The sequence below is a fragment of the Gadus morhua genome, chromosome 11, assembly GCF_902167405.1.
Source record: "Gadus morhua chromosome 11, gadMor3.0, whole genome shotgun sequence".
Classification (NCBI taxonomy): domain Eukaryota; kingdom Metazoa; phylum Chordata; class Actinopteri; order Gadiformes; family Gadidae; genus Gadus; species Gadus morhua.
Genome location: NC_044058.1, coordinates 6,402,973 through 6,422,215, shown reverse-complemented (window position 1 = coordinate 6,422,215; position 19,243 = coordinate 6,402,973). Strand labels below are relative to the sequence as shown.

The following is a 19,243-nucleotide window of genomic DNA, read 5'->3' as shown; positions in this document are numbered from 1 at the left end:
GTTTCGCTTTATTTCCCTTTTCGGATAAATGATATACTCTACCCATCTATTTATTTATTTATTTATCTATCTACTCGTCTTTAAGATGACGCATTTTAATCAGTGTCTGTATATTTTAAATTGAGATGATGCCCAGGATTATTTTCTTTCTTTGGTTATACAAGAATGATGTATTTTACGGGTGTGAAAGCGGATTCATGTTTGTGATGCTATAAGTTGTGTTTTTCAACCATAGTGTAAATCATATTGTACACATAGACTGAATAAAATATTTTTACTTTACTTAAATCTGATGCTAGATAAAAGAAGAATAAAAATCGTTGGACGACTTAAATCAGCATTGTGCAGTAACTCTGCTTTTCTGGCTTGAAGTCAAAACAGTCAGCTTTGCATTATGAAAAACGAGAATAGAAAGGAAATGTCCAGTCTTGCACAGACAGATCGATCGGAACAGCAGCAGCCTCTTTAATAGATTTATCCTCTCTCCACAAATAACATATATGACATCAAAGCATTCATAAAATGCAGCCACTAAAGTCATTTGTCTTATTTCTGATGTTTCACAACCAACACTGTAATTCAAAATGACGACTCCAAACTAGGTGGGTCTCGAAGGATTAAATATGTAATGACATAGACGCTTAAAAGGAATGAAGCTCTTTGCAAAAAATAAAATGTAATGTTAAAACAATTGTCAATTATTGAATTATTCATTTAAAACATATACATGTATATATTGTAATTATCCATAATTTAGGCTACCTGGAATTTAAATTACCCACCCTAAAGAGATGAGTTATCAAAAATGTCTATATAAGACAAGTAAACTACCATCTCCTCAATAGCCTCAATGCATAAGGAAAACGATGTCAACAAATATCTCCCAGTTCTTTTTCCTTTAAAGAAAAGGGAACAATAAATATCTGCTGAATCAGACCCTAGCCATTCAACTGTAAATGCAAGTGGTTAGCAGCAGGTGCCCTTTGCATTTACACCTGCTGCTCTCAACGTGCCTCAAGGGACTGGTGTTGGAACTTTGGCTATGTACACACGTGTGTACAATACATCAGATACTGCTACTGCAACTGTCAATGCTTCTAAAAAAGAAAAAAAATGAAACAACACATTTTCTGTGGATGGAACTTTTACAGACAACATGAAAGAGAAATGGACATTTTTCAAATGTCACCATATTTCCTGAAAAAGTTATAGTTTCCTTGACACCAAGTTCAAGCAGGTGAGTCTAATATTCCATTCATGATTAATTAAACCTACTGGGGCATCCTCCCAAATTCTCCTTAATCACATTCACCATTGAACCTTAAAAGGATCAAATTACGTCTATGCTTTCTTAAAACCCACACAGACAAAAGTTCTGCTGTGCCTCTTATCTCATCTACATGATTTAAATGTGGAGAAAAAACATAAAGGTTACAATTAAAACAACTTCTTTCTTCAAAAGGTAAAGGCATTCATTTTTGAATTGCTCTTGCATTATGGTGATTATTTATTACTTGATGAGGATTGTTGAGGATTATTCATCAATTGTTAAAATAAAAACCAGTGAGGCATACAAATAGGTGTCTTAAAAGGAAGGGTCTGAAACAGCTCCATGGCTACGTCCTAGACAATCTCAAGGCAAAATAATTCCAAAAGGCCTCTGGACATCCATATTCCTATCAGGGGAGCTGGCCTGCTGCAGCAGCTCACCTGCCCTTCCTAACCACCCCAACGTCCTGTGGAGTGTGTTCCTCTGTTCCTCTCCTCAGTGTCTAAACCTGTAGGATATGGGCAGAAGCAAGTTATTCTTTTTCAGGGCCTGCACCCTGCTGAGTGTCTCCTCATCCATGGTAATGTAGCAGCGCCGGGCGTAGTCAAGCAACTTCTCCTTGGAAGGATCAAACTGGCCCACCTCTGCCACCTTTTCTGGGGCTACTAGTAACAGTTCTGCAATGGGTGTGGTGGAGGCTATTGTGTTCCGATCCACACCATGAATCTGGAAGGCTTTAGACATGTTCTTCAGACGCTGGTAGGTCAGTAGGATCTTTTTGTAGCGGAAGAGAACACCAGCGGCATCTTTCACTGAAGAACAGCAAGAACAAGAAGATTAATGAGAAGGAATTTGCATCAAGCAAGATGATACATAAACTATGTAATGAAGAACATTTAAATATTTATTTTCAATTATCTGTCACCTCTTTGTCGCTCCCTTGGTGCTTGAAAAATCTTCCTCCTCTTTATCGCGAGTCTATTAGCGTTCATATTCTCTGGCAACCCATGCTCTCCTGTTATCATTTGCTCTTCATCAAGATAGCTCTCCTGCTCCAGGTACTCTTCCGATTCCCCCAGCAGTGAAAGAGGCTCTGATAAGAGAGTCCAAGGACAATCTGTCAGCATGACTAGAAAGATAAACCACCACAAAGAACCAAATCCATCATTTATAGTCACATTTTGAAATAAGATTCTGCCTGACAGCCAAACAATCTCACCTTGCCCCACGTTGACATGGCTGCCAAGTTCATTGATGGTCGGCCTGGGGTTACTGCCAATGGCAGTTGAACTGGTGCTGCTATGGCCAGGTAGATGTGCCTGGGCGGATGCAGAGTTGAACAATGCGTTCAGGGAGCCAAGCTGATTAGCCATTGGGTTTGTATTCTTGGATGCCAGCATCGCTGAAGGAGCAGGCCTTCGTTGATTAAATTGCCGTGTGGGGAAATCTGACTTCTGCGGCTCTGTAAGCAGGAAGTAGTCATAACAAATTAGTTTAATACGATCTAATATATGTTAAAATAATCCAAAGTTTTGTAATCATTCATGTCTACCAACGGGACGATCTTCCTCTCTTCTGCCCCTCCAATTGAATCGTCTTGATTCATATCCTTATGATAAAAACAGAACACCAGTATGAATGTAGTTGATCTATTCTGATATTCTGATATTTACGGCTTATGATAATGATGTCACATTGCAACGACCGCCTCCATTTTTGAAGCATAGGAGAATTGGAATGTTGGATATTGTGTTGGCTGTAATGTTTTTTGGTCTTCGTCTAGTTATTATTAACCTACGATTATTTTTCCTTATGGGATCGGTCCTCGCATGCATGAGGACACCGGTCATAGTAACAGTATATTAACATGAAAATTAGGATTTTACAGTACTACAACTCTACTGAGTCCTCTGGAAATGGTGGAGCTAGCCCAACAAAAAAGTATTAATCCTGATGTACCTGATGGCCCTATTGGCCAACATTTTTAAACCTGTTACCAACACCCTCTGGCAGCCTTTGTGATAATGAAGCTGAAATGTTTTCTTACCATTACTATAGTGGCTCTGTCCATCACCCTGACCCTGACTCTTTGTGGAGAAGATGAAGCGGTCCAACTGGCAGCGGAGGAAGTCCCTCTCCTCCTCCAGGTCCTCGATCCGCTTCTGCAACCAGGAGTTCTTCTCCAGAGAGATTTGCAGCTGGGTCCGCAGGTTGGTGATCAGTATATATGAGTTACTAGGGGCGGAAGAACCAGTAGTGGGGGCAGATTCTATAAAGGAAAGTAAAAATGTATAGTTGAAAGAGAATATAACAAAAACAATGTCTGAACACAGGTTTTTTTGTGATATTCACCCTCAAAATTCTGATCAGTCTGGTTGAAAAACCCTTGTTGTTCAAAGCTGCTCTCTTCATACGGGATAGCTATTTCATAGGTGTCCTCATTTTTTGGAGCTGAGGAGAAGATTGTGTCAAAAAGATAATTGTTATGACTTATTTGAAAGGAGAAACACAAACTTGTTTCAGTTATAAAACGTACTCTGTAGTTGAATTGACGCTGTGTGGTTCTTGGCTGTGGAGGCACCTTCGTTTCTGTTTCCCTCCTCCATCACGTCCCTTTTAAATAAGCAAACATGCTTCCTTTTCATCGATATTCAACCGCATATGTGACTATCAGTATAACTATGACAAGCAGCTGGTCTTGCACCTTCACAACGTAGGAAAAGGGACATGTGCCTCCAAGTAATTAGAGAAACTCGTGATCGCCTTGTTGAGACATTCCCAAAACATCTCGAATGCACTCCATTTTGATTGCTTAATTATATCAAATGACAAAGGATTAAAAAGGAATATCATGCACAACTCCAACAGAACCACGTTTATTGTTTGTATATATGGGACTGCACAAGTGGGTTCATAATTTCCGACGCTGGCTGCTCGATTTCAGCTAACATTAGCAATACATTTAGCACGTATTTAGCTACAAATAAAAAACATTCCCCTTCTTGCTTCAAATTATAGACTTGTATTTCCGCCACTTAAGAAGGAGAATTCCGTGCAATACAGCCTTTGAATAAATATCTGCACATACCTTTTTACAGTTGTAATAACTTCACCGTTCACATGTAATAAGATGTTATAACTCCGTCATATCTCTATTCATGAATCAAGTAGCCGATAGCTAACAAGCTAACAATAACAATTATCGCCCACGACGTCACTTCCGATAGTAATAATACTGGGACCCAATGAAAACCTGTGTGCGACAAAGGGTTTACTGGAGTTTAAAACAATTAATAGGCTGTGTGTGAACCTTTACTATGAAAACGTTATATGTGTATTAACAAAGGTACAGTTAAGTAATAAGTAAATTCCAAAAGTCAGTACTGATTGTTGTCATGAAACTGTGTGTGTGCATTGTGATTCAATGACACAAGACAGCACTCGCATCCTGTTGAGGTGCGTCCTTGTTTTCAAACCTGTTCAGGGGGGGATTGCCAAACAGGTAATACAGGCGCAGTGTCGTTTGACATTGCAGTTTTCTACCTTAGCAGAGTAGGCTATGTCCGGAAAGCTTGGAAGACACAATACTATTGGCTTTATATATTAAATACAATTTCAACGCGGAGACAAATGGTAAGCACATATTCAGAAATTATTTGTTATTGGACATAACTTCTGAAGTATTCCCTAGGCCTATTTGTGTGATAACATGTAGGATCCAACATAAATGCATCTCTCAAAATAATCAAGTATACAGGTGTGTAAGTGGATTTTGTTCCAATGACATCCACGCTCCCCCTCTACCCCTTCCGTGTTCTCTCTGCGCAGCCATGGCAGTGAAGAGTGATGGGCTGACCCATTGTAAGTTCGCTCTGGTGTTCGCCGTGGCGATGGACCTCCTGGGCGTGATTTCCATGCTGCTGGGCGTCTTTGCCTCGCTGGAGTTCGAGGGTCAGGACTTCGGGGACCTGCTGGTGTACTCGGGGGCCCTTCTGGTGCTGTTCTCCATGGGGGGCTGGGTTATCTGGTACAGCGGAAACATCCAAGGACTGACCACCACAAAGAAGTTAGGGGGCACCGCCTTCGACCGCCTCGCACGAAATCTGAGCCGAAGGATTCGGATGCCCAGGTCTCAGAGCAGCCCGTGAAGCCTGAAGCCAGGGGCCGATATGAAATGCTTCAAGGCCATGCATCCTTCAGGTCCTCATTTTTTTTTTATATATATATACCGAGCATGGAGATGGCAAACGTTCTAGAAATATTGGTAATGTTAAAATTAAAGTGTTTAAATTAAATTGTGTGTAATATTTTTTTTGTTATGTAGGCCTACGTATGTATGTATCATAAGCTAGGGTCGAGTGAAAACGTTTTGGATCTCACTATTCAAATGCAACATGTGCTAACAGTAAAAATAACCCAACTCAATTATCATTAAAAATATATTTTAACAAAAAAATATTACATTTACAAAAGTATAATAGTCAGATGATTGTTGAAACAAAAGTGTGAACAAATCGAGACAGTAAATAGCCAATACTGCATAAGACACGTCCAATATGTTAGAATACTTTAAACCAAAGCAACCATAACACCATACCTATATATTTAACAGATGACCTTACAAACAATTAAGAAAATAAATACATTTCTTCACAAATCTGTTACATTGATAATTCATAGGTAAGATCAATATATATCGAGACGCACACACATATATCACGTTTTTGCATACAGATGCAAAAACGTATGCAAACGTTTTTGCATACAGATGTAGTATAACAATTGTCGTTTAAGACAGATTTTAACATGGATGTGGTAAAACAACCCATCGAAATAGAAGGAAATGAAGCGTAGCATTTAGAAAGTAAGTTTCTTATTTTTAGTCGACCCTGTGGATCTGCTACTAAGCATGACAGGGGTAAAACAATGCCCCTGTCATGTTTAGTAATAGGGGCTGTATTCAGATATGTGTGCAGTTTGAGCAAAAATAAGATGGCAAGACTTTGTCTTCTTAGCCAGGAACTATCCCACAATTAATCAGGAGATGATTGATTACGAGATGATGTCTATAATTACCAGGTAATAAATGATTATGGCTAACATTACAAAAATGACAAAAGCCCTCAGCTGGAGAAAATCAGGTGGATTTGTTCAGAAGACAGAAGAAAAAGTTTGCAGAAGATCATCAATACTTGTGTGTGTGGTTACGATTCAATTTCTGAACAATACGTGGGACAGGCAAAACATGTAACGTAAATACTTAAGATAAAATCTGTATCATTGGTGCGTTCAACAAAGGCTTCACAGGTAATGTAAAGGTACAGTGAGGCAGGGTTATGAATTTAGGCTATTAGTCAAGTGCAAACTGAACTACATTGTCTATTTAATGCATCATTCATCATTGCTGTAGTACAATTTCAAGGAACACCTCCGGACATTAAGGTCAGCCATGTCAGAGTGCAGAGCTGGGAACAGAAGGGGTGGGGCTTTGCCAGATGATCATGTGACTGCGTTCAGAACGGCTGAGTGTTGTTTGGGGCAGCTCAGTGGAGCCATCACTTGCATCGTCTCCTGTGAGAGTCAACTGATCTGTTAGACACTTTTCAAACCTCTGCAGGAAAATGAGGATTGAAAGAATACCAGGCTCTTTAAAAAAAGAAAAAAATGAAGAATTTAGTGATTTTCAACCCACCGATTCTGAAGTTGATGTAGCCTTCTCCTCCACTGAGGATGAACTGTGATGGAGCACAACTATCCCCACCAGTAGATGTCGTCAAGCAGTCTGCAGGAGAAGGAAGTAACTTTCAGAATGCATACAACTAAGAACTCCTCTACTACACAGCACAATATTGAATACACATTTAAATAATGCCAAACCAGCGCATACTAGGTGCAACGATGAAGAATTTGACGGCTTGTCTGTGACCATGGTAACACAACTGGGCAGCCGCCAGAGAGCAGTATGGGATGGACAGCAACTCTGAGGCTGTGGGTTGTGTTGAGAGCAGCAACAAGTCAAAAAAGGTATGCATTTCATTACCCTAGATCGTAGTATAGTGTATGAAGATAACTCACTGATGGTCAAGGGGATGGAGAAGATAGCACCGCTGCCAGTCCCCAACCACAGACAGCTGGAGATTATGGCTAGAGCAGAGATCTGAAGAGGCGATATGGACAGGAAGGCTTGACCTGGAAAACATGCGGTTAGTACGAACAAAAAGCTGTCGACATGCAACTTGTGTGATTTAAGGTATAAACATTCAAACATAAGTTAGAATTGAATTGCTTTTCAATCTATTTGAGTATTTATTTGTGTTGCATACTGGATTGCAGCTGGACAAACATATTGAACATTTAAATGAAGGGGTTTATCTTCATTCACTAAGCCTTAAATGTGTCTCATGATCATATTTCAAAACTGAATTTTTAAACGGTTGCAAAACTATTATTGTGTATAATTACACAATAGACGTCTCACAATAGTAATTGTTCCAACAGGGGCTATAAGAGCGGGCACAAACCTAGCGTCTTAGTGACCAGAGGAGTCAGGTCCACCTCCTGCAGCGGCCTTCCACTGGACCAATCAAACAGCCTGAGCAGGGGGTCCAGGCGGCAGGACGTCCAGACGCCACTTCCTGCTGCGCACAGGAAGCGCACTTGCTGCTCGCTGCGCTCAGAGACCGAGAAGTTTTGCTGCACGGGGAGACAAGAGTACAGCAATGCTTAACCCACTGATTAAGACAACTATTAAGGTGTACTCTTGTCTTACTATGAAGATAAGAGTACAGCAATGATTAACCCACTGACTAAGACATATATTAACGCACTGCTTTGACTCGCTCACCTCAGCCTTTTTGCTTTCAATATCCACTACATGGACCCGGTTCCAGTATCCAACCCACAAGCGGCCCCCTTTAGCCAGGCAGCAGCGGAGGGGCTGGAGGGGCGTGGTGCCAAGGTTCATCACCTGGTGTGAGGGGAGGTCCCAGCCACCTGCCAAACCGTTTTTGTCATTACGGTTCAAGTGGCGACCATGTTAATTCAACATTGGGTGATAAGACTGGCTTTGAAATGGAAAACTATGGAATGTATTCACCTCCATTGTGAGAGAAAAAAGCTAGTGCCCCGTCAGCTAGGCCAGCTATGACTTGGTTGGAGGAATACCTAGGACGGAAAACACTTGAAGTCAACAAAGAACATATAACATGAATATTCACATTAATTTACACATTATCCTTGTCCCAATGGAAAGCAGACTCAAGTCTTTTAACTTACGTGAGGGAGTGCACACCCTCCGAGAGAGAAATTGATTGCATACATCGCCTTCTTCCTGTCGAGGCTGAATGTACCAGCACACTGCGGGGAGGGAAATAGAAAAGGTTAGTGTCAAGAACTAAATGTATGAGCAACTCCTATCATCAGAGCTAGAATTTCAATCTGAATGTTATTTCAAGGAAACTGCACATTCAGCAGGAACTACCTTCCTTCCTGAGTTCCAATCCATACAGTTCCTGAGGTGTTGCCTGATGAAAAGAGAATCATCCGAACCCAAAGTGTTAGAGGTACAGTTAAGAGTCTCTTCGGTAAGAGAATCAGTCATTTAAAAAACACACAAAGATCTTTGACGAGGGTTAAGTTTAGTAAATGGAAATTGTATGTAGTATTAAGACAGGGATTTGAATGGGCACAGTGGCCTGTGACTTTCTCACTGACCAGTAGGGGGCACAGCACAGATGCAGAGGGCAGGTGAGGTAGGGGGCAGGCTGAACTGGTCCAGCACTGTGTTGGAGCGTGCCGGGTCGATCACTGTGACTTCACTGGAGGAGCCCAGGCCAGACATGAGCCACACAGAGCACTGACGGAGGAGGAGGATGGACAGGGTGGGTGGAAACATGACATTACATGCATCGGTAATGGTGGTTATGGCTCTGAGTTGGCACTGTATGTGGTGTTTAGAGGAGGATCACAGGTGCAATTAAAAGGTAGGATGGAAAAACACACACAAACAAACACTTACCGCAGCTTCTCCCGAGATCTCCGCTGTCACAGCAACGGCACAGTTGAGCTACGGGAGCAAAACTAGTGAATAAGGCACATGACTGCAGACCCAGGTGTGGTGCAAAGGTGGATGCAGCTGTTTTGTGACAAACAGCAGATCATTTTATAAGAGCCACATGGTTTTGTGTGGTGTGATGTGATGTACCTTAGCGCTAGGGTCTCTCTGATCCAGCATTCGGAGTTGCAATAGAGCGGGCACATCTTTAGGCTCAGGGGTAGACTCCATTGACTCCTTGAAAATAAATCAGCATTGAAATGATCACTAAAGACAGGCCAGACATAGGTAAGGGTTTGTGTTTGCAGAAACATAAAGTAAGTAACCCAGGCAGAGAATGATGTTGAAGGGGAGATGCGCAAAACCATGACTAAGATGAAATATAGTTTTGTATATAAATTGTCTTTTGGCTTAACGTCAACCTCGCACTTCAAACCCCACAGACACGATCAACACGCCCTAAGAAGCTATTGAAGTTGGACTCCTACCTGTGTGTGTGACAGAGGCACGCTCCATCCATTGAGCTGCCGCTTTCCCAGCGTTCCCCAGATGTGGGAGCGAACCTCCCTGTAGAGTTCCCTCTTCCTGACACGTGGAGAGAGAGCAGCAGGGGACACAGGGCTAGAGGAATGTCCATCGTGTATTAATCTGTTCAATCACACATTGCAAATCACAAATCACACGTGGGACAAATAGGGTAGCGATTTAATATCAAGTCATTGGTCTGATGTTTATTCATTCAAAGTGCTGAATACAGAAATGACATTGATTCATTTTAGAAGCAGGCGATAGATGAGCAGGTAAGGGGTGGGGGTAACTTGCTCAAGGATGCCTACAGGTAGACTGCGGCTATTGAGGATCGAACCCAGCATCTTTCAACTGGGAGTCAACCACAGCAGCCCCTAGACTATCCTGCCCCCTGAACCAAGTGTAATATGTGCGCCGACTTACTCCGTCCGAGTCTGATTGACAGTCTGTAGTTGTGGGGATCGCAGCGGAGAGCGACTGAGTACAGGGGACGTTGCCTGGGCGAAGCCCTGAGCAGCAGCGAGGACAAAAGGCTCCCTGGGCCGGCCGAACAGACGGTGAAACCTGAAGAGACGGAAACATGTTACAGGTGAACCCAACACACCACTCTGAACATGCATCAGTGCCTGATTAACTGTATGTAGATCATTTTGATCGTAGCAGAAAAACTAAAATGTACAATCACCTGCCCCAAACACTTCTCTGTCTCTCCTCTGTTATCCTCACATCTTTAGTGGCACTGTAAATCAAATCAAAAGATGAATGGAGCAAAGGTTAAAACAATTCAGCTCTTGTCTCCTTGACATTGCGGTAATTATTAAGCAATTATTAAGCCTTGTACTTATTCATAAGTACATCAGTTAAAGATTTCTTTAATTGACTTATTCCCCCTATCTGCGGTGTACTGACCGGAGGACCTGACTCCGCCTCACTGCTTCCTGCAGCTCGAACAGACGCTCTTTGTACTGGTTCTTCTCCATGACCACACGAGCCATCTCAGACCTTGAGAAACGGCGCATCGATGTGGGTAGAGCGCCCTATAATCAAGAGAGACAGGTATGGAGTGCCCGTAGGAATGTACAGTCTCATAGGGCAACACTTTCTCCAGGTCTCCATTGACCACTATCATAGATCTAGATTGAAAGGTAGAAAATATAAATAATTTCTTACATCAGGGTCTTCAGACTGGCAGGTCTCCAGTTCTTTCCGAAGCCTAAGAGAAGCAAATAATAAACATCATTATTAATGATATAATGAATTTATAGATTAAAACATCCAAAGAAGTGTAGTATTTCCAAGACAATATATTGTTAAACAGCAACATTTTGATTGGGAAGCGAAATGTTGTGCACCTCTTGGCTTCCTGCTCCATTTCCTTCATCCTGCTCTCTAAATGAGAGGCCGTTTCCTGCGAAGAGGTCAGTTCCAGTTTAACAGCTAAGCGATCGTTGGTCAGCTCTTCCACCCGAGATATCAGAGCCTTGCGGGCTGCGTCTACCAATTCACTGAAAAAGAAGAAAGACAAACAAAAGAAGGGAAAAAATAAGAATAGCAGATTCATGCATGATTTTCTGGTTTTATGCCAAATTAACCAGGAATGTGCGGGTAACTATCTGCATACTGATAGATTAATACCAGGCAAGTCTGTACAAAGTCAGAAAAAAAACAAATAAGAAAGTCTCACTGGGTGTGTTTCAGTTCCTCAAACTGAGAAAGAATCTCCTCCAACTGGTCCACGCTGCCTGTATAAACACAGACACACACACACACACCTTCTAAGATTAGAAGTTGAACATTCATTTGAACAATAAAAAAGGTATTCATGCGAGTACAGATTTTTCGCTTCGAAGCAACCCAATATGGATTCATACAAATGGTGCAGTCCTAGAATACACTCTTTAGCACCTACAGTTTATTTTCCTATAGTCGATTAGAGTTACCTATTTTCTGTTCTGTTCAGCCACATTCATATACAAAATCAACCATGCAATGCAACAGCCAGCTCGTTGGGAGCAGTTAGGTTAGGTGACTTACTCAGGAACACCTCAACACTCAGCTAGGAGGAGCCAGGGATCGAACTAGCAACCTTCCGTTTTATAAGTCAAGTCGCTCTACCTCCTGAACAAATGCATATCAGTCGTACTCAAGGATTGTTATGTGAAGTCCCTGACAATTATAGTCCCTAGTTAACAAAACCATCTTGGTTCAATTCCTTAAGGCAGGAATATACATTTCTATTTAATATTTATATTACAATTTTCATCTTTCGCAATTTCCAAATGTATTTTACAAACTCATACCTCGGACACTGGCCCCGTGGTCAACGCTGTCTACGTAATCACGGCTCAACTCAGACAGCTCTGAAAACACAGAATCTGTGTTCCGTAGCTCCTGTTCCAGACTATCTTCCTCCTCCTCCTCTTCAATTTCGCCTTCATCTTCCTTCTGCACCATTTTATCTTGATTGTCTTTGCCCAGCACAGCCTCCTCTATCCTATGTTCCTCCTCCTCGTTCACCATTGCCTCCATCATCTCCTCCTCCAAGCTGGTCCTAGGCCCTGCTCCTGACACCACCGTATGACTTGGTGCGCTAAAAACAGTGGAAGAGAAAATAAAGTTTCAAGGGCATTTTATGGATGGCACTGTGCGTGTGTGTGCGTGCTTGCTGAAGTTCAAATACGTAAGGGATAAAGTATAGAACGCCGGTCATTATCGGTTAATGATTAAGCCCCGACAGGGCGAACCGGAAACCGACGCAAAGCTATTAGAAGTCGGCTATTTGCCAAAACGAAAAAATAACTTCACACGGTATGTCTTTTACAATTACCATTCGTAGTGTTGATCAGCAGAGAAATAGTCTGCCAAAGACGTTGACGTCGCTTAGCAACCGAATACGCTAGGGTTGATAAGTTACAGGACTACTTGCAGAGTGAACCAAAGACGTGCATCAAAGACGTGAATCAGGGGCAAAAATTCACTTTTTGCCCCTGGAGACCCCAGTTACTTTTGAAATGTGTGTTCCCTTGTCTCATATAGATAAAATAAAGAAAAGAAAAAAAAAATATTTTCAGTTGACTAAAGGTACTGTACACCAGTGGAGGCTTCTCCATTGAGGAGAGGGAGGAAGATCCTCCCTAACATTGTTGAGAATAAAAAATTTAGATTGCCCCGACTATTGTAATGAATTAATGCCCTTAAATATGACTACTTTATTGCCTTCGAATATATAATGTTCGTTTCCCTGGGTAAAGGGACATTAGCACCCCCTATCGCCTATTGACAATTACTTCAGGGAGGAACGTCCTCCTTCCGCCGCCGTTCACTCCCATTCATTTTCCCGAAAGTACTGGCGGCCGGTGGATAACATGGGTTTCAATGGGAGAGAGGAGGAAAATCCTCCTCTGAGTGGGTGGGACCTTAAGGGGTCTGATTCGCGCAAAAATCTATCCATCTGCGCTATGAACCAATAAGCCGGATCCCTGGATGTTGAGCAGTGTTGCCAGATTGGTCCGATTTCCCACCCAATTTGGCTACTTTTAACCATGTTAGGCTGGAAAAATTATCATTGGGCGGGAAATCTGCCCAATCTGGCAACGCTGTCGATAACAAACCCGGTCTGCATTGCCGCGGTGCTCAGTCTGAGAGACGCCGAGCAAGTGAAATCTGCGATAGCGAGATCCTAAATGCACAATGGAAACATTGGAAACGGAGGACATTGTTAACGTCTTATTACAAAAATCATTCCATTCATTCAGAAAGAGGTTGACCACTTCCCAAAATCAAGGTCATCAGAAGTAATGGCAACGTCAGTGTTGTGAGTGCTACATGGTTTGCTAGGTACGCATGACTTACTGGTAGCATTACAAGCAATTGTAACCAGATGCCACTGGTGGCTTTGCATACATTTTGTTCACATAACTCCCTCCCTGCTATTTTGTAGTTCACCAAAACACCCTGAAACAACTTGAGTCTCACATTCTTATGCCACCATACACCAACAGTGCAAGCAGGCCAATGGCAACCAAGCGGCCAGTCCTTCCTCCCTCACTTTAAAAACCACCAGCCGCCACTGCTGTACACCTAGGTAATTTTTAAGCTACGAGCTAAGAAATGTTTAGTATTGCAACATTAAATTGACAACAGCCCCTAATCAGTTTCACACTTATCCCCCACTCTTTCAAGTGGCACGTATTATGAGTAGTTCAGTGTAAATTAATCTCCATCCTCTCACCTGCCATCCAATAGGTCCTGCAGCTGAGACAGCTCTGGGGTGGAGCTTATGATGTCATTAATAAAAGACGGATCTGGGGATGGCATTCTCTCAATGTCAATCACATTCACTCCTGGGGCAGCTGGCTCCCTCAATGGAGGGCAATCGGAGTGACCACGTGATCTCGAAATAGCCTTAAAGAAGGAAAAGGTCAAAGGTCATCCATCCAAAAGGTCATCCGTTTGTTGGGATTATAAATATTAAGATGAAGAATGAGATGCTCACTTTATCGTCAACACTATTGTCAGCTTGGAGTGGGGCTGTTTGCGTTTCAGAACTTCTGGCATGTCCATGGTTTCTATCGACCAAACAGAACATAATAATGGTGCAGGTCATTTTCTTGTGAAGAGGAATGAAATCACTATAATGCTGGTTAAATACATTATATTATATATATTATATTTGATTGTAAAATATTAGCCATAAAAAACCTTGAAAGAGTCTCTCTTTCAGAATCCTTTTTCTTTTCCTGCAGCTCTCGAAAAGCAAGCGCCAACTAAAAGAAAAAAGTGACAACAATATGCATCACTTGGTGATAATGACTGAAAGATAAGATTCCCTCATTAACGAGCAAGTTGACAAGCTTGTAGACCAAACATCCTGAATGTCCAACAAAAACTGACCTTATTGTGAGTATTCTTCAGTGAACTCAGTTCTCTGGCAACACTAACTTTCTGCTCCTCCAAGGCCACCACTGCATTAAACAGACAGTATGCATCAGGCATGACTTCTATTGTCACAGGAGTGAACATTTAGTTACTCAGTGAAGCAGTACGCTCTGCCTCACACAAGAAGCAGGATTAGAAAAAGGATCACGTTGGGAATAGGTAGCAGGCTTTTTCAATGATGGCGCACATACCATAGATAACATTTAACACGCAACTTATGACCCGAGAACTCACGTTGGTCAGCCTGTTCTCTAGCCTTCCTCTCCAGATCTCTCTCTCTCTTCTCCCGCTCCTTCTCCCTGGCTCGCATGGCCCTCCTTTCCTGTTCACTTTGGTCATCTAGTTCATGATACCTCTGAGGAAAGACGGGATCGACATGACCAAGCATGTTGCAACACCATTTAAACTTAACAGCTTCCAAATTGATTAAATAGGCTATTTACTACACTAATTAGTATTAGTAGTTCTTAATCAGTAGACACTGTTATACAGAGTTGTTGATGAATGATGAATGAACAGGTTGAGGGTATGCGTCTTGCTCGAGGATGCCCACAGGTGGACTGTGGGCATCCTGTGTTACCTCTTGGCTCTCTCTCCTCAGGGACTTCTCTGATTGGTAGCGCTCCATCAGCTCCTCTCTCTCCACCCTCCCCTTCTCCCCCTCCTCCTGGCTCTCCCTCAGCTGGGCTCGGCAGCTGGCAAGCCCCTCCAGGACCCAGACAAGGATGGGCACCAGAGACTCCACCACCCCGGCCCCATGAGTCTCAATCACCGTCTGAGAGAGAGAGAGAGAGAGAGAGAGAGAGAGAGAGAGAGAGAGAGAGAGAGAGAGAGAGAGAGAGAGAGAGAGAGAGAGAGAGAGAGAGAGAGAGAGAGAGAGAGAGAGAGAGAGAGAGAGAGAGAGAGAGAGAGAGAGAGAGAGAGAGAGAGAGAGAGATCAAAGGAACCAGTCAGATGTATGCTGTTCATCAACCTAATGCAGACCAATGACATCACCAGCACCAATGAAGCTCCACATGCAAGCAAATGTCATTATATCAACAAAAGGTTGACAAAATTTGCTATGTCTAAGGAAATAGTTGATGAGTTAGGGCCATTACCTGCAGTTCAGAATACAGCTTGCCTGCTTCTTCACTCACAATGTCAGGGTCCAACTCCAGCTCTCCAGCGCTACACAGGATACTTTCACTACACTCCATTTCAAAATATGTTTACTAAACTGACCAAAACAAACGGAATGACCGTATGCGTAAAATACTATGAGCAGACCTGAAAGAGTAGCTTCCGCTTTTCTGTATGAATACCTCTCCAGCCAATCAGATACATATCTACACTCACAGTTTACCTACTTCCTGTATCACCCATTTCCCACTACACTTCTACCAGACATGCTTAGATTTTAATTTTGTACTGTATCCTACTGTACTGGACTGTAATGTTATGCTCAGGGAATGCTGTTTGGTATCCATCCTGAGAAAGAAAGAAAGAGTAAGGGTTATAGCACAAATATTTGCCTATGGTGTGAGATTCCTACAGTTTGCAAGGGCATGTTCAAGTACGATAGTAAACCACAGCCATCCTGAGACTTGTATGTTTGGAAAGGGCTTATATTCGTTGGTTTTCAACATGACAAGGAGGCCTACATGTAGATTTAGTTCCTTGGCTTTGATAGGAACATCAAACGTTTTGAAGACCAGATCACAGGGAATAGTCACAGCTCACACATAAAGTAGATGCGAAAGCTGTGCATGTGTTACTGACCCTCATGATGTCAGGAATGCACAAATAACACTTTCTTTAAAGAAAATAAATTTGAGAATCGATGCAACCAACTTCTTCCTATAAACATGCAGTCTTATATTGATCTATATTTTGATATCTTACAACGTGTGTTGCGCACAAAACCTTAGAACAGCAGGCTCTCGAGTCTAAATGATGCATAAAGTACCATTTTAAATGTATGCACCTTGTGTGTATATTCAGCGCTATATCCGAAATAACTCTTGTAATTAGTTTTTTAAAAAAACTGTCGTTTAAGATATGCATATAGCCAAATACAGCCCAGCGCAAGTATAAACACAACCCCATGACCGATTAGAGTCTTAGCGAAAGGGAAAGAACGATAGCGCTTAGTTTGTCCTTTGGTCCAATTGAATGACAGCAACAGGTTTACTACTCACACAACTCAATGCCGTTTTGATAATAACATAGCACGGACATGTTGCGCTCGATACATAAGTAAGTGACAGGAGACACCTTGAGACATAGCTGAGAGACAGACAAGAAGACAGCAACTTTGGCGGAGTAAGCACTTCCTTTCAAAGTGGTCCAGTGCAATTTTGGTCAAACTTACCTGACTACCGTTCGCGTAAAGTTTCTGAAATTAGTACCATCTAAACAAATTCTTATCGATGTATTTGAGTGAAGCTATCAATTACACATAGACCCGTTTAAAGAAGGGGAGTTGTTTAATTTAGACATGATCGTAGGAGAGTCATCTGTCCCACCAATCAGCTCAATGTACTTCTTAACTCTGACCAATCAACGTGAGGTAAAGGCGGGTCATTGCAACTCTGTTTCGCAAAGGAGAAAAAAAAGGTTTCCTGGATGACACGTGACCAATTTAAGCCTGGTAATATCAGGTGATCCGAGCAACATAGATACTATCTATCTGTGATCATGCCTGTGATACCTGGTTGAATGCATTCTTACCGTTTCTGTAGCGGAAAAACGCATTTACGAAAAGATTTAGAGCTGTAAAGGCAGTAATAATATGCTCTTGTTTAAAAAAAGAAAAAGAAAAACTCAGGCTACTTATTGGCTGACACCTTATGACATGTTATTATAACATTATTTTGCCTCTAGATGTTTCTAATTAATGACTTACCTCTGGTTAGTAATGTAGAGGCCTCTATTGAGAGATCATCTATTATGATTACTCTGTATCCACAATCAAAAAATAATGACTCAGGAGTTTTTTTCAATGGAATATATAAAAATAATTGAAGAACTACTTTATGAAGCAACCAGAAACTAGACATTTTCATACTAGCTACTCTGTGTATCTCATCTTAATTGTTCATGTTTATTCTACCGTCCCTACTACACATACCAGTGTCTTCATATTAATACCACTGTCCAATGCTGTTCATATCAGGTCCATAATGTATTAAGTGTATTCATATCATAGAGCAATTGCACAATTTATATTCAAACTATTAAATGACTACTATTACTACTAATAATACTATTATTATTATTATTTTTATAATTATAATAATAATAATAATTCTTCTTCTTCTTCTTCTTCTTCTTCTTCTTCTTCTTCTTCTTCTTCTTCTTCTTCTTCTTCTTCTTCTTCTTCTTCTTCTTCTTCTTTTTCTTCTTCTTCTTCTTCTTCTTCTTCTTCTTATTATTATTATTATTATATATGTACTACTGTTATTGCCGCCCATGTTCAAAGTTCTCCACGTATACATCTTAACTATTACATCAGCACCATTATACTGTCAATATACTGCATATATCTTACTTTGTTATATTCCACTATCCATATACAACTGTTAACCTTTTTTTGGTATGGGCCATGACATGATCCTAACCACAAGAATCTACAGAAATATTTATATAATGTAACTATCATTAGATTAAAATGTGCTTTTACAAGGACTTTAATGGCAATAAAAGTTAATTCACATTGCCAAAGCACAAAATGAGAAATAAGATACAACATAATATACAAAACAGTAGTACAATAGTACAAATTGACAAAAAAAAAAAAATCTAAATACAATATAATGCAAATGTAAATATGCAAATGCAGTTTAAATGGAGGCTATGACAATAGATCATGTTAACGTTCGTAATAGGTTTGAGTTAACCAAAGTGTTTCCTGGGACCGGGACCTTGTCGACTTGTCTCAAACCAACTCTGGGAGTATGATTGACAGCATTGCAGGCCTCCCAATGTGCATCTCTCCACCCTCTTGACTTCAGTCTTCTCCTTTCGTTTCTTCTCCACTTTGATCCTCCTCTTAAATGTAAGTTTAAGAAAACTGAATTGTACACGTTTTTAATAACCTAACTGATGCCTGGTCGTTATGATAGTATGTTGTATTTGAAAGGGTTTCCCCATCATCCAAAGGCACAAAAAGCGAGCAGGAAAAGCGATGTGGAATGAAGTCGAATTTCCTACGGAGTCAGAGTCTGGTCCAGATTCGCTCAGTAGACACTTGTGTGTTCGGCCGGAGATGGAGGAGCCCTGCACGGCCTCGCTCCCGGCAGCGCGCGGCCCATTTTAATGGACAGTAGTCCATACAACAGTCCAGTAGATGGCGAAATAAACACTGCCCTCTGTCGCTTGTTTTTATTTTGTTTGGCACTGCAGACGTGTGTTGAAATCTGCTTGTTATTACACTTTAAGGCATATTATGTGTAGCATATGACCTAGTCAGG

At 41.5% G+C, this 19,243-nt stretch overlaps 3 protein-coding genes across 7 annotated transcripts; 1 reads left to right on the top strand and 2 right to left on the bottom strand.

Moving 5' to 3' along the window:
- Positions 1–441: 441 nt before the first annotated feature.
- ccdc106a (coiled-coil domain containing 106a) lies at positions 442–4,487 on the bottom strand. 3 transcript variants are annotated; one of them, XM_030370778.1, is made up of 8 exons: positions 4,359–4,486; positions 3,807–3,883; positions 3,623–3,721; positions 3,318–3,539; positions 2,823–2,879; positions 2,490–2,732; positions 2,196–2,399; positions 442–2,082 (listed from the first exon to the last, which is right to left on the bottom strand). In XM_030370778.1, the coding sequence occupies exons 2-8, from the start codon at positions 3,874–3,876 to the stop codon at positions 1,766–1,768; spliced, it is 1,212 nt and encodes a 403-aa protein (XP_030226638.1). In that variant the 5' UTR covers positions 3,877–3,883; positions 4,359–4,486; the 3' UTR covers positions 442–1,765. The 3 variants fall into 3 exon arrangements, with proteins under 3 accessions (XP_030226638.1, XP_030226640.1, XP_030226639.1); XM_030370779.1 differs by having other exon boundaries at positions 1,766–2,082; positions 2,196–2,363; positions 4,359–4,485; XM_030370780.1 differs by lacking the exon at positions 2,823–2,879 and having other exon boundaries at positions 4,359–4,487.
- A 122-nt stretch (positions 4,488–4,609) lies between these two features.
- Positions 4,610–5,565, top strand: LOC115554155 (transmembrane protein 238). The gene is made up of 2 exons (XM_030370789.1): positions 4,610–4,903; positions 5,099–5,565. The coding sequence occupies exon 2, from the start codon at positions 5,101–5,103 to the stop codon at positions 5,416–5,418; it is 318 nt and encodes a 105-aa protein (XP_030226649.1). The 5' UTR covers positions 4,610–4,903; positions 5,099–5,100; the 3' UTR covers positions 5,419–5,565.
- A 1,064-nt stretch (positions 5,566–6,629) lies between these two features.
- On the bottom strand, positions 6,630–17,486 carry si:dkey-17m8.1 (C-Jun-amino-terminal kinase-interacting protein 3). Of its 3 annotated transcripts, none has more exons than XM_030370772.1 (28): positions 17,143–17,486; positions 15,890–16,259; positions 15,370–15,564; positions 15,024–15,144; positions 14,745–14,815; positions 14,553–14,617; positions 14,347–14,419; positions 14,083–14,255; positions 12,152–12,441; positions 11,536–11,593; positions 11,204–11,356; positions 11,022–11,064; positions 10,761–10,888; positions 10,537–10,590; positions 10,275–10,415; positions 9,812–9,971; positions 9,474–9,560; positions 9,288–9,335; positions 8,984–9,125; positions 8,751–8,793; positions 8,546–8,626; positions 8,367–8,434; positions 8,115–8,263; positions 7,792–7,963; positions 7,346–7,459; positions 7,158–7,256; positions 6,963–7,052; positions 6,630–6,841 (listed from the first exon to the last, which is right to left on the bottom strand). In XM_030370772.1, the coding sequence occupies exons 2-28, from the start codon at positions 15,986–15,988 to the stop codon at positions 6,723–6,725; spliced, it is 3,036 nt and encodes a 1,011-aa protein (XP_030226632.1). In that variant the 5' UTR covers positions 15,989–16,259; positions 17,143–17,486; the 3' UTR covers positions 6,630–6,722. The 3 variants fall into 3 exon arrangements, with proteins under 3 accessions (XP_030226632.1, XP_030226634.1, XP_030226633.1); XM_030370774.1 differs by having other exon boundaries at positions 9,812–9,908; positions 17,143–17,485; XM_030370773.1 differs by having other exon boundaries at positions 9,812–9,944; positions 17,143–17,484.
- Positions 17,487–19,243: the final 1,757 nt, after the last annotated feature.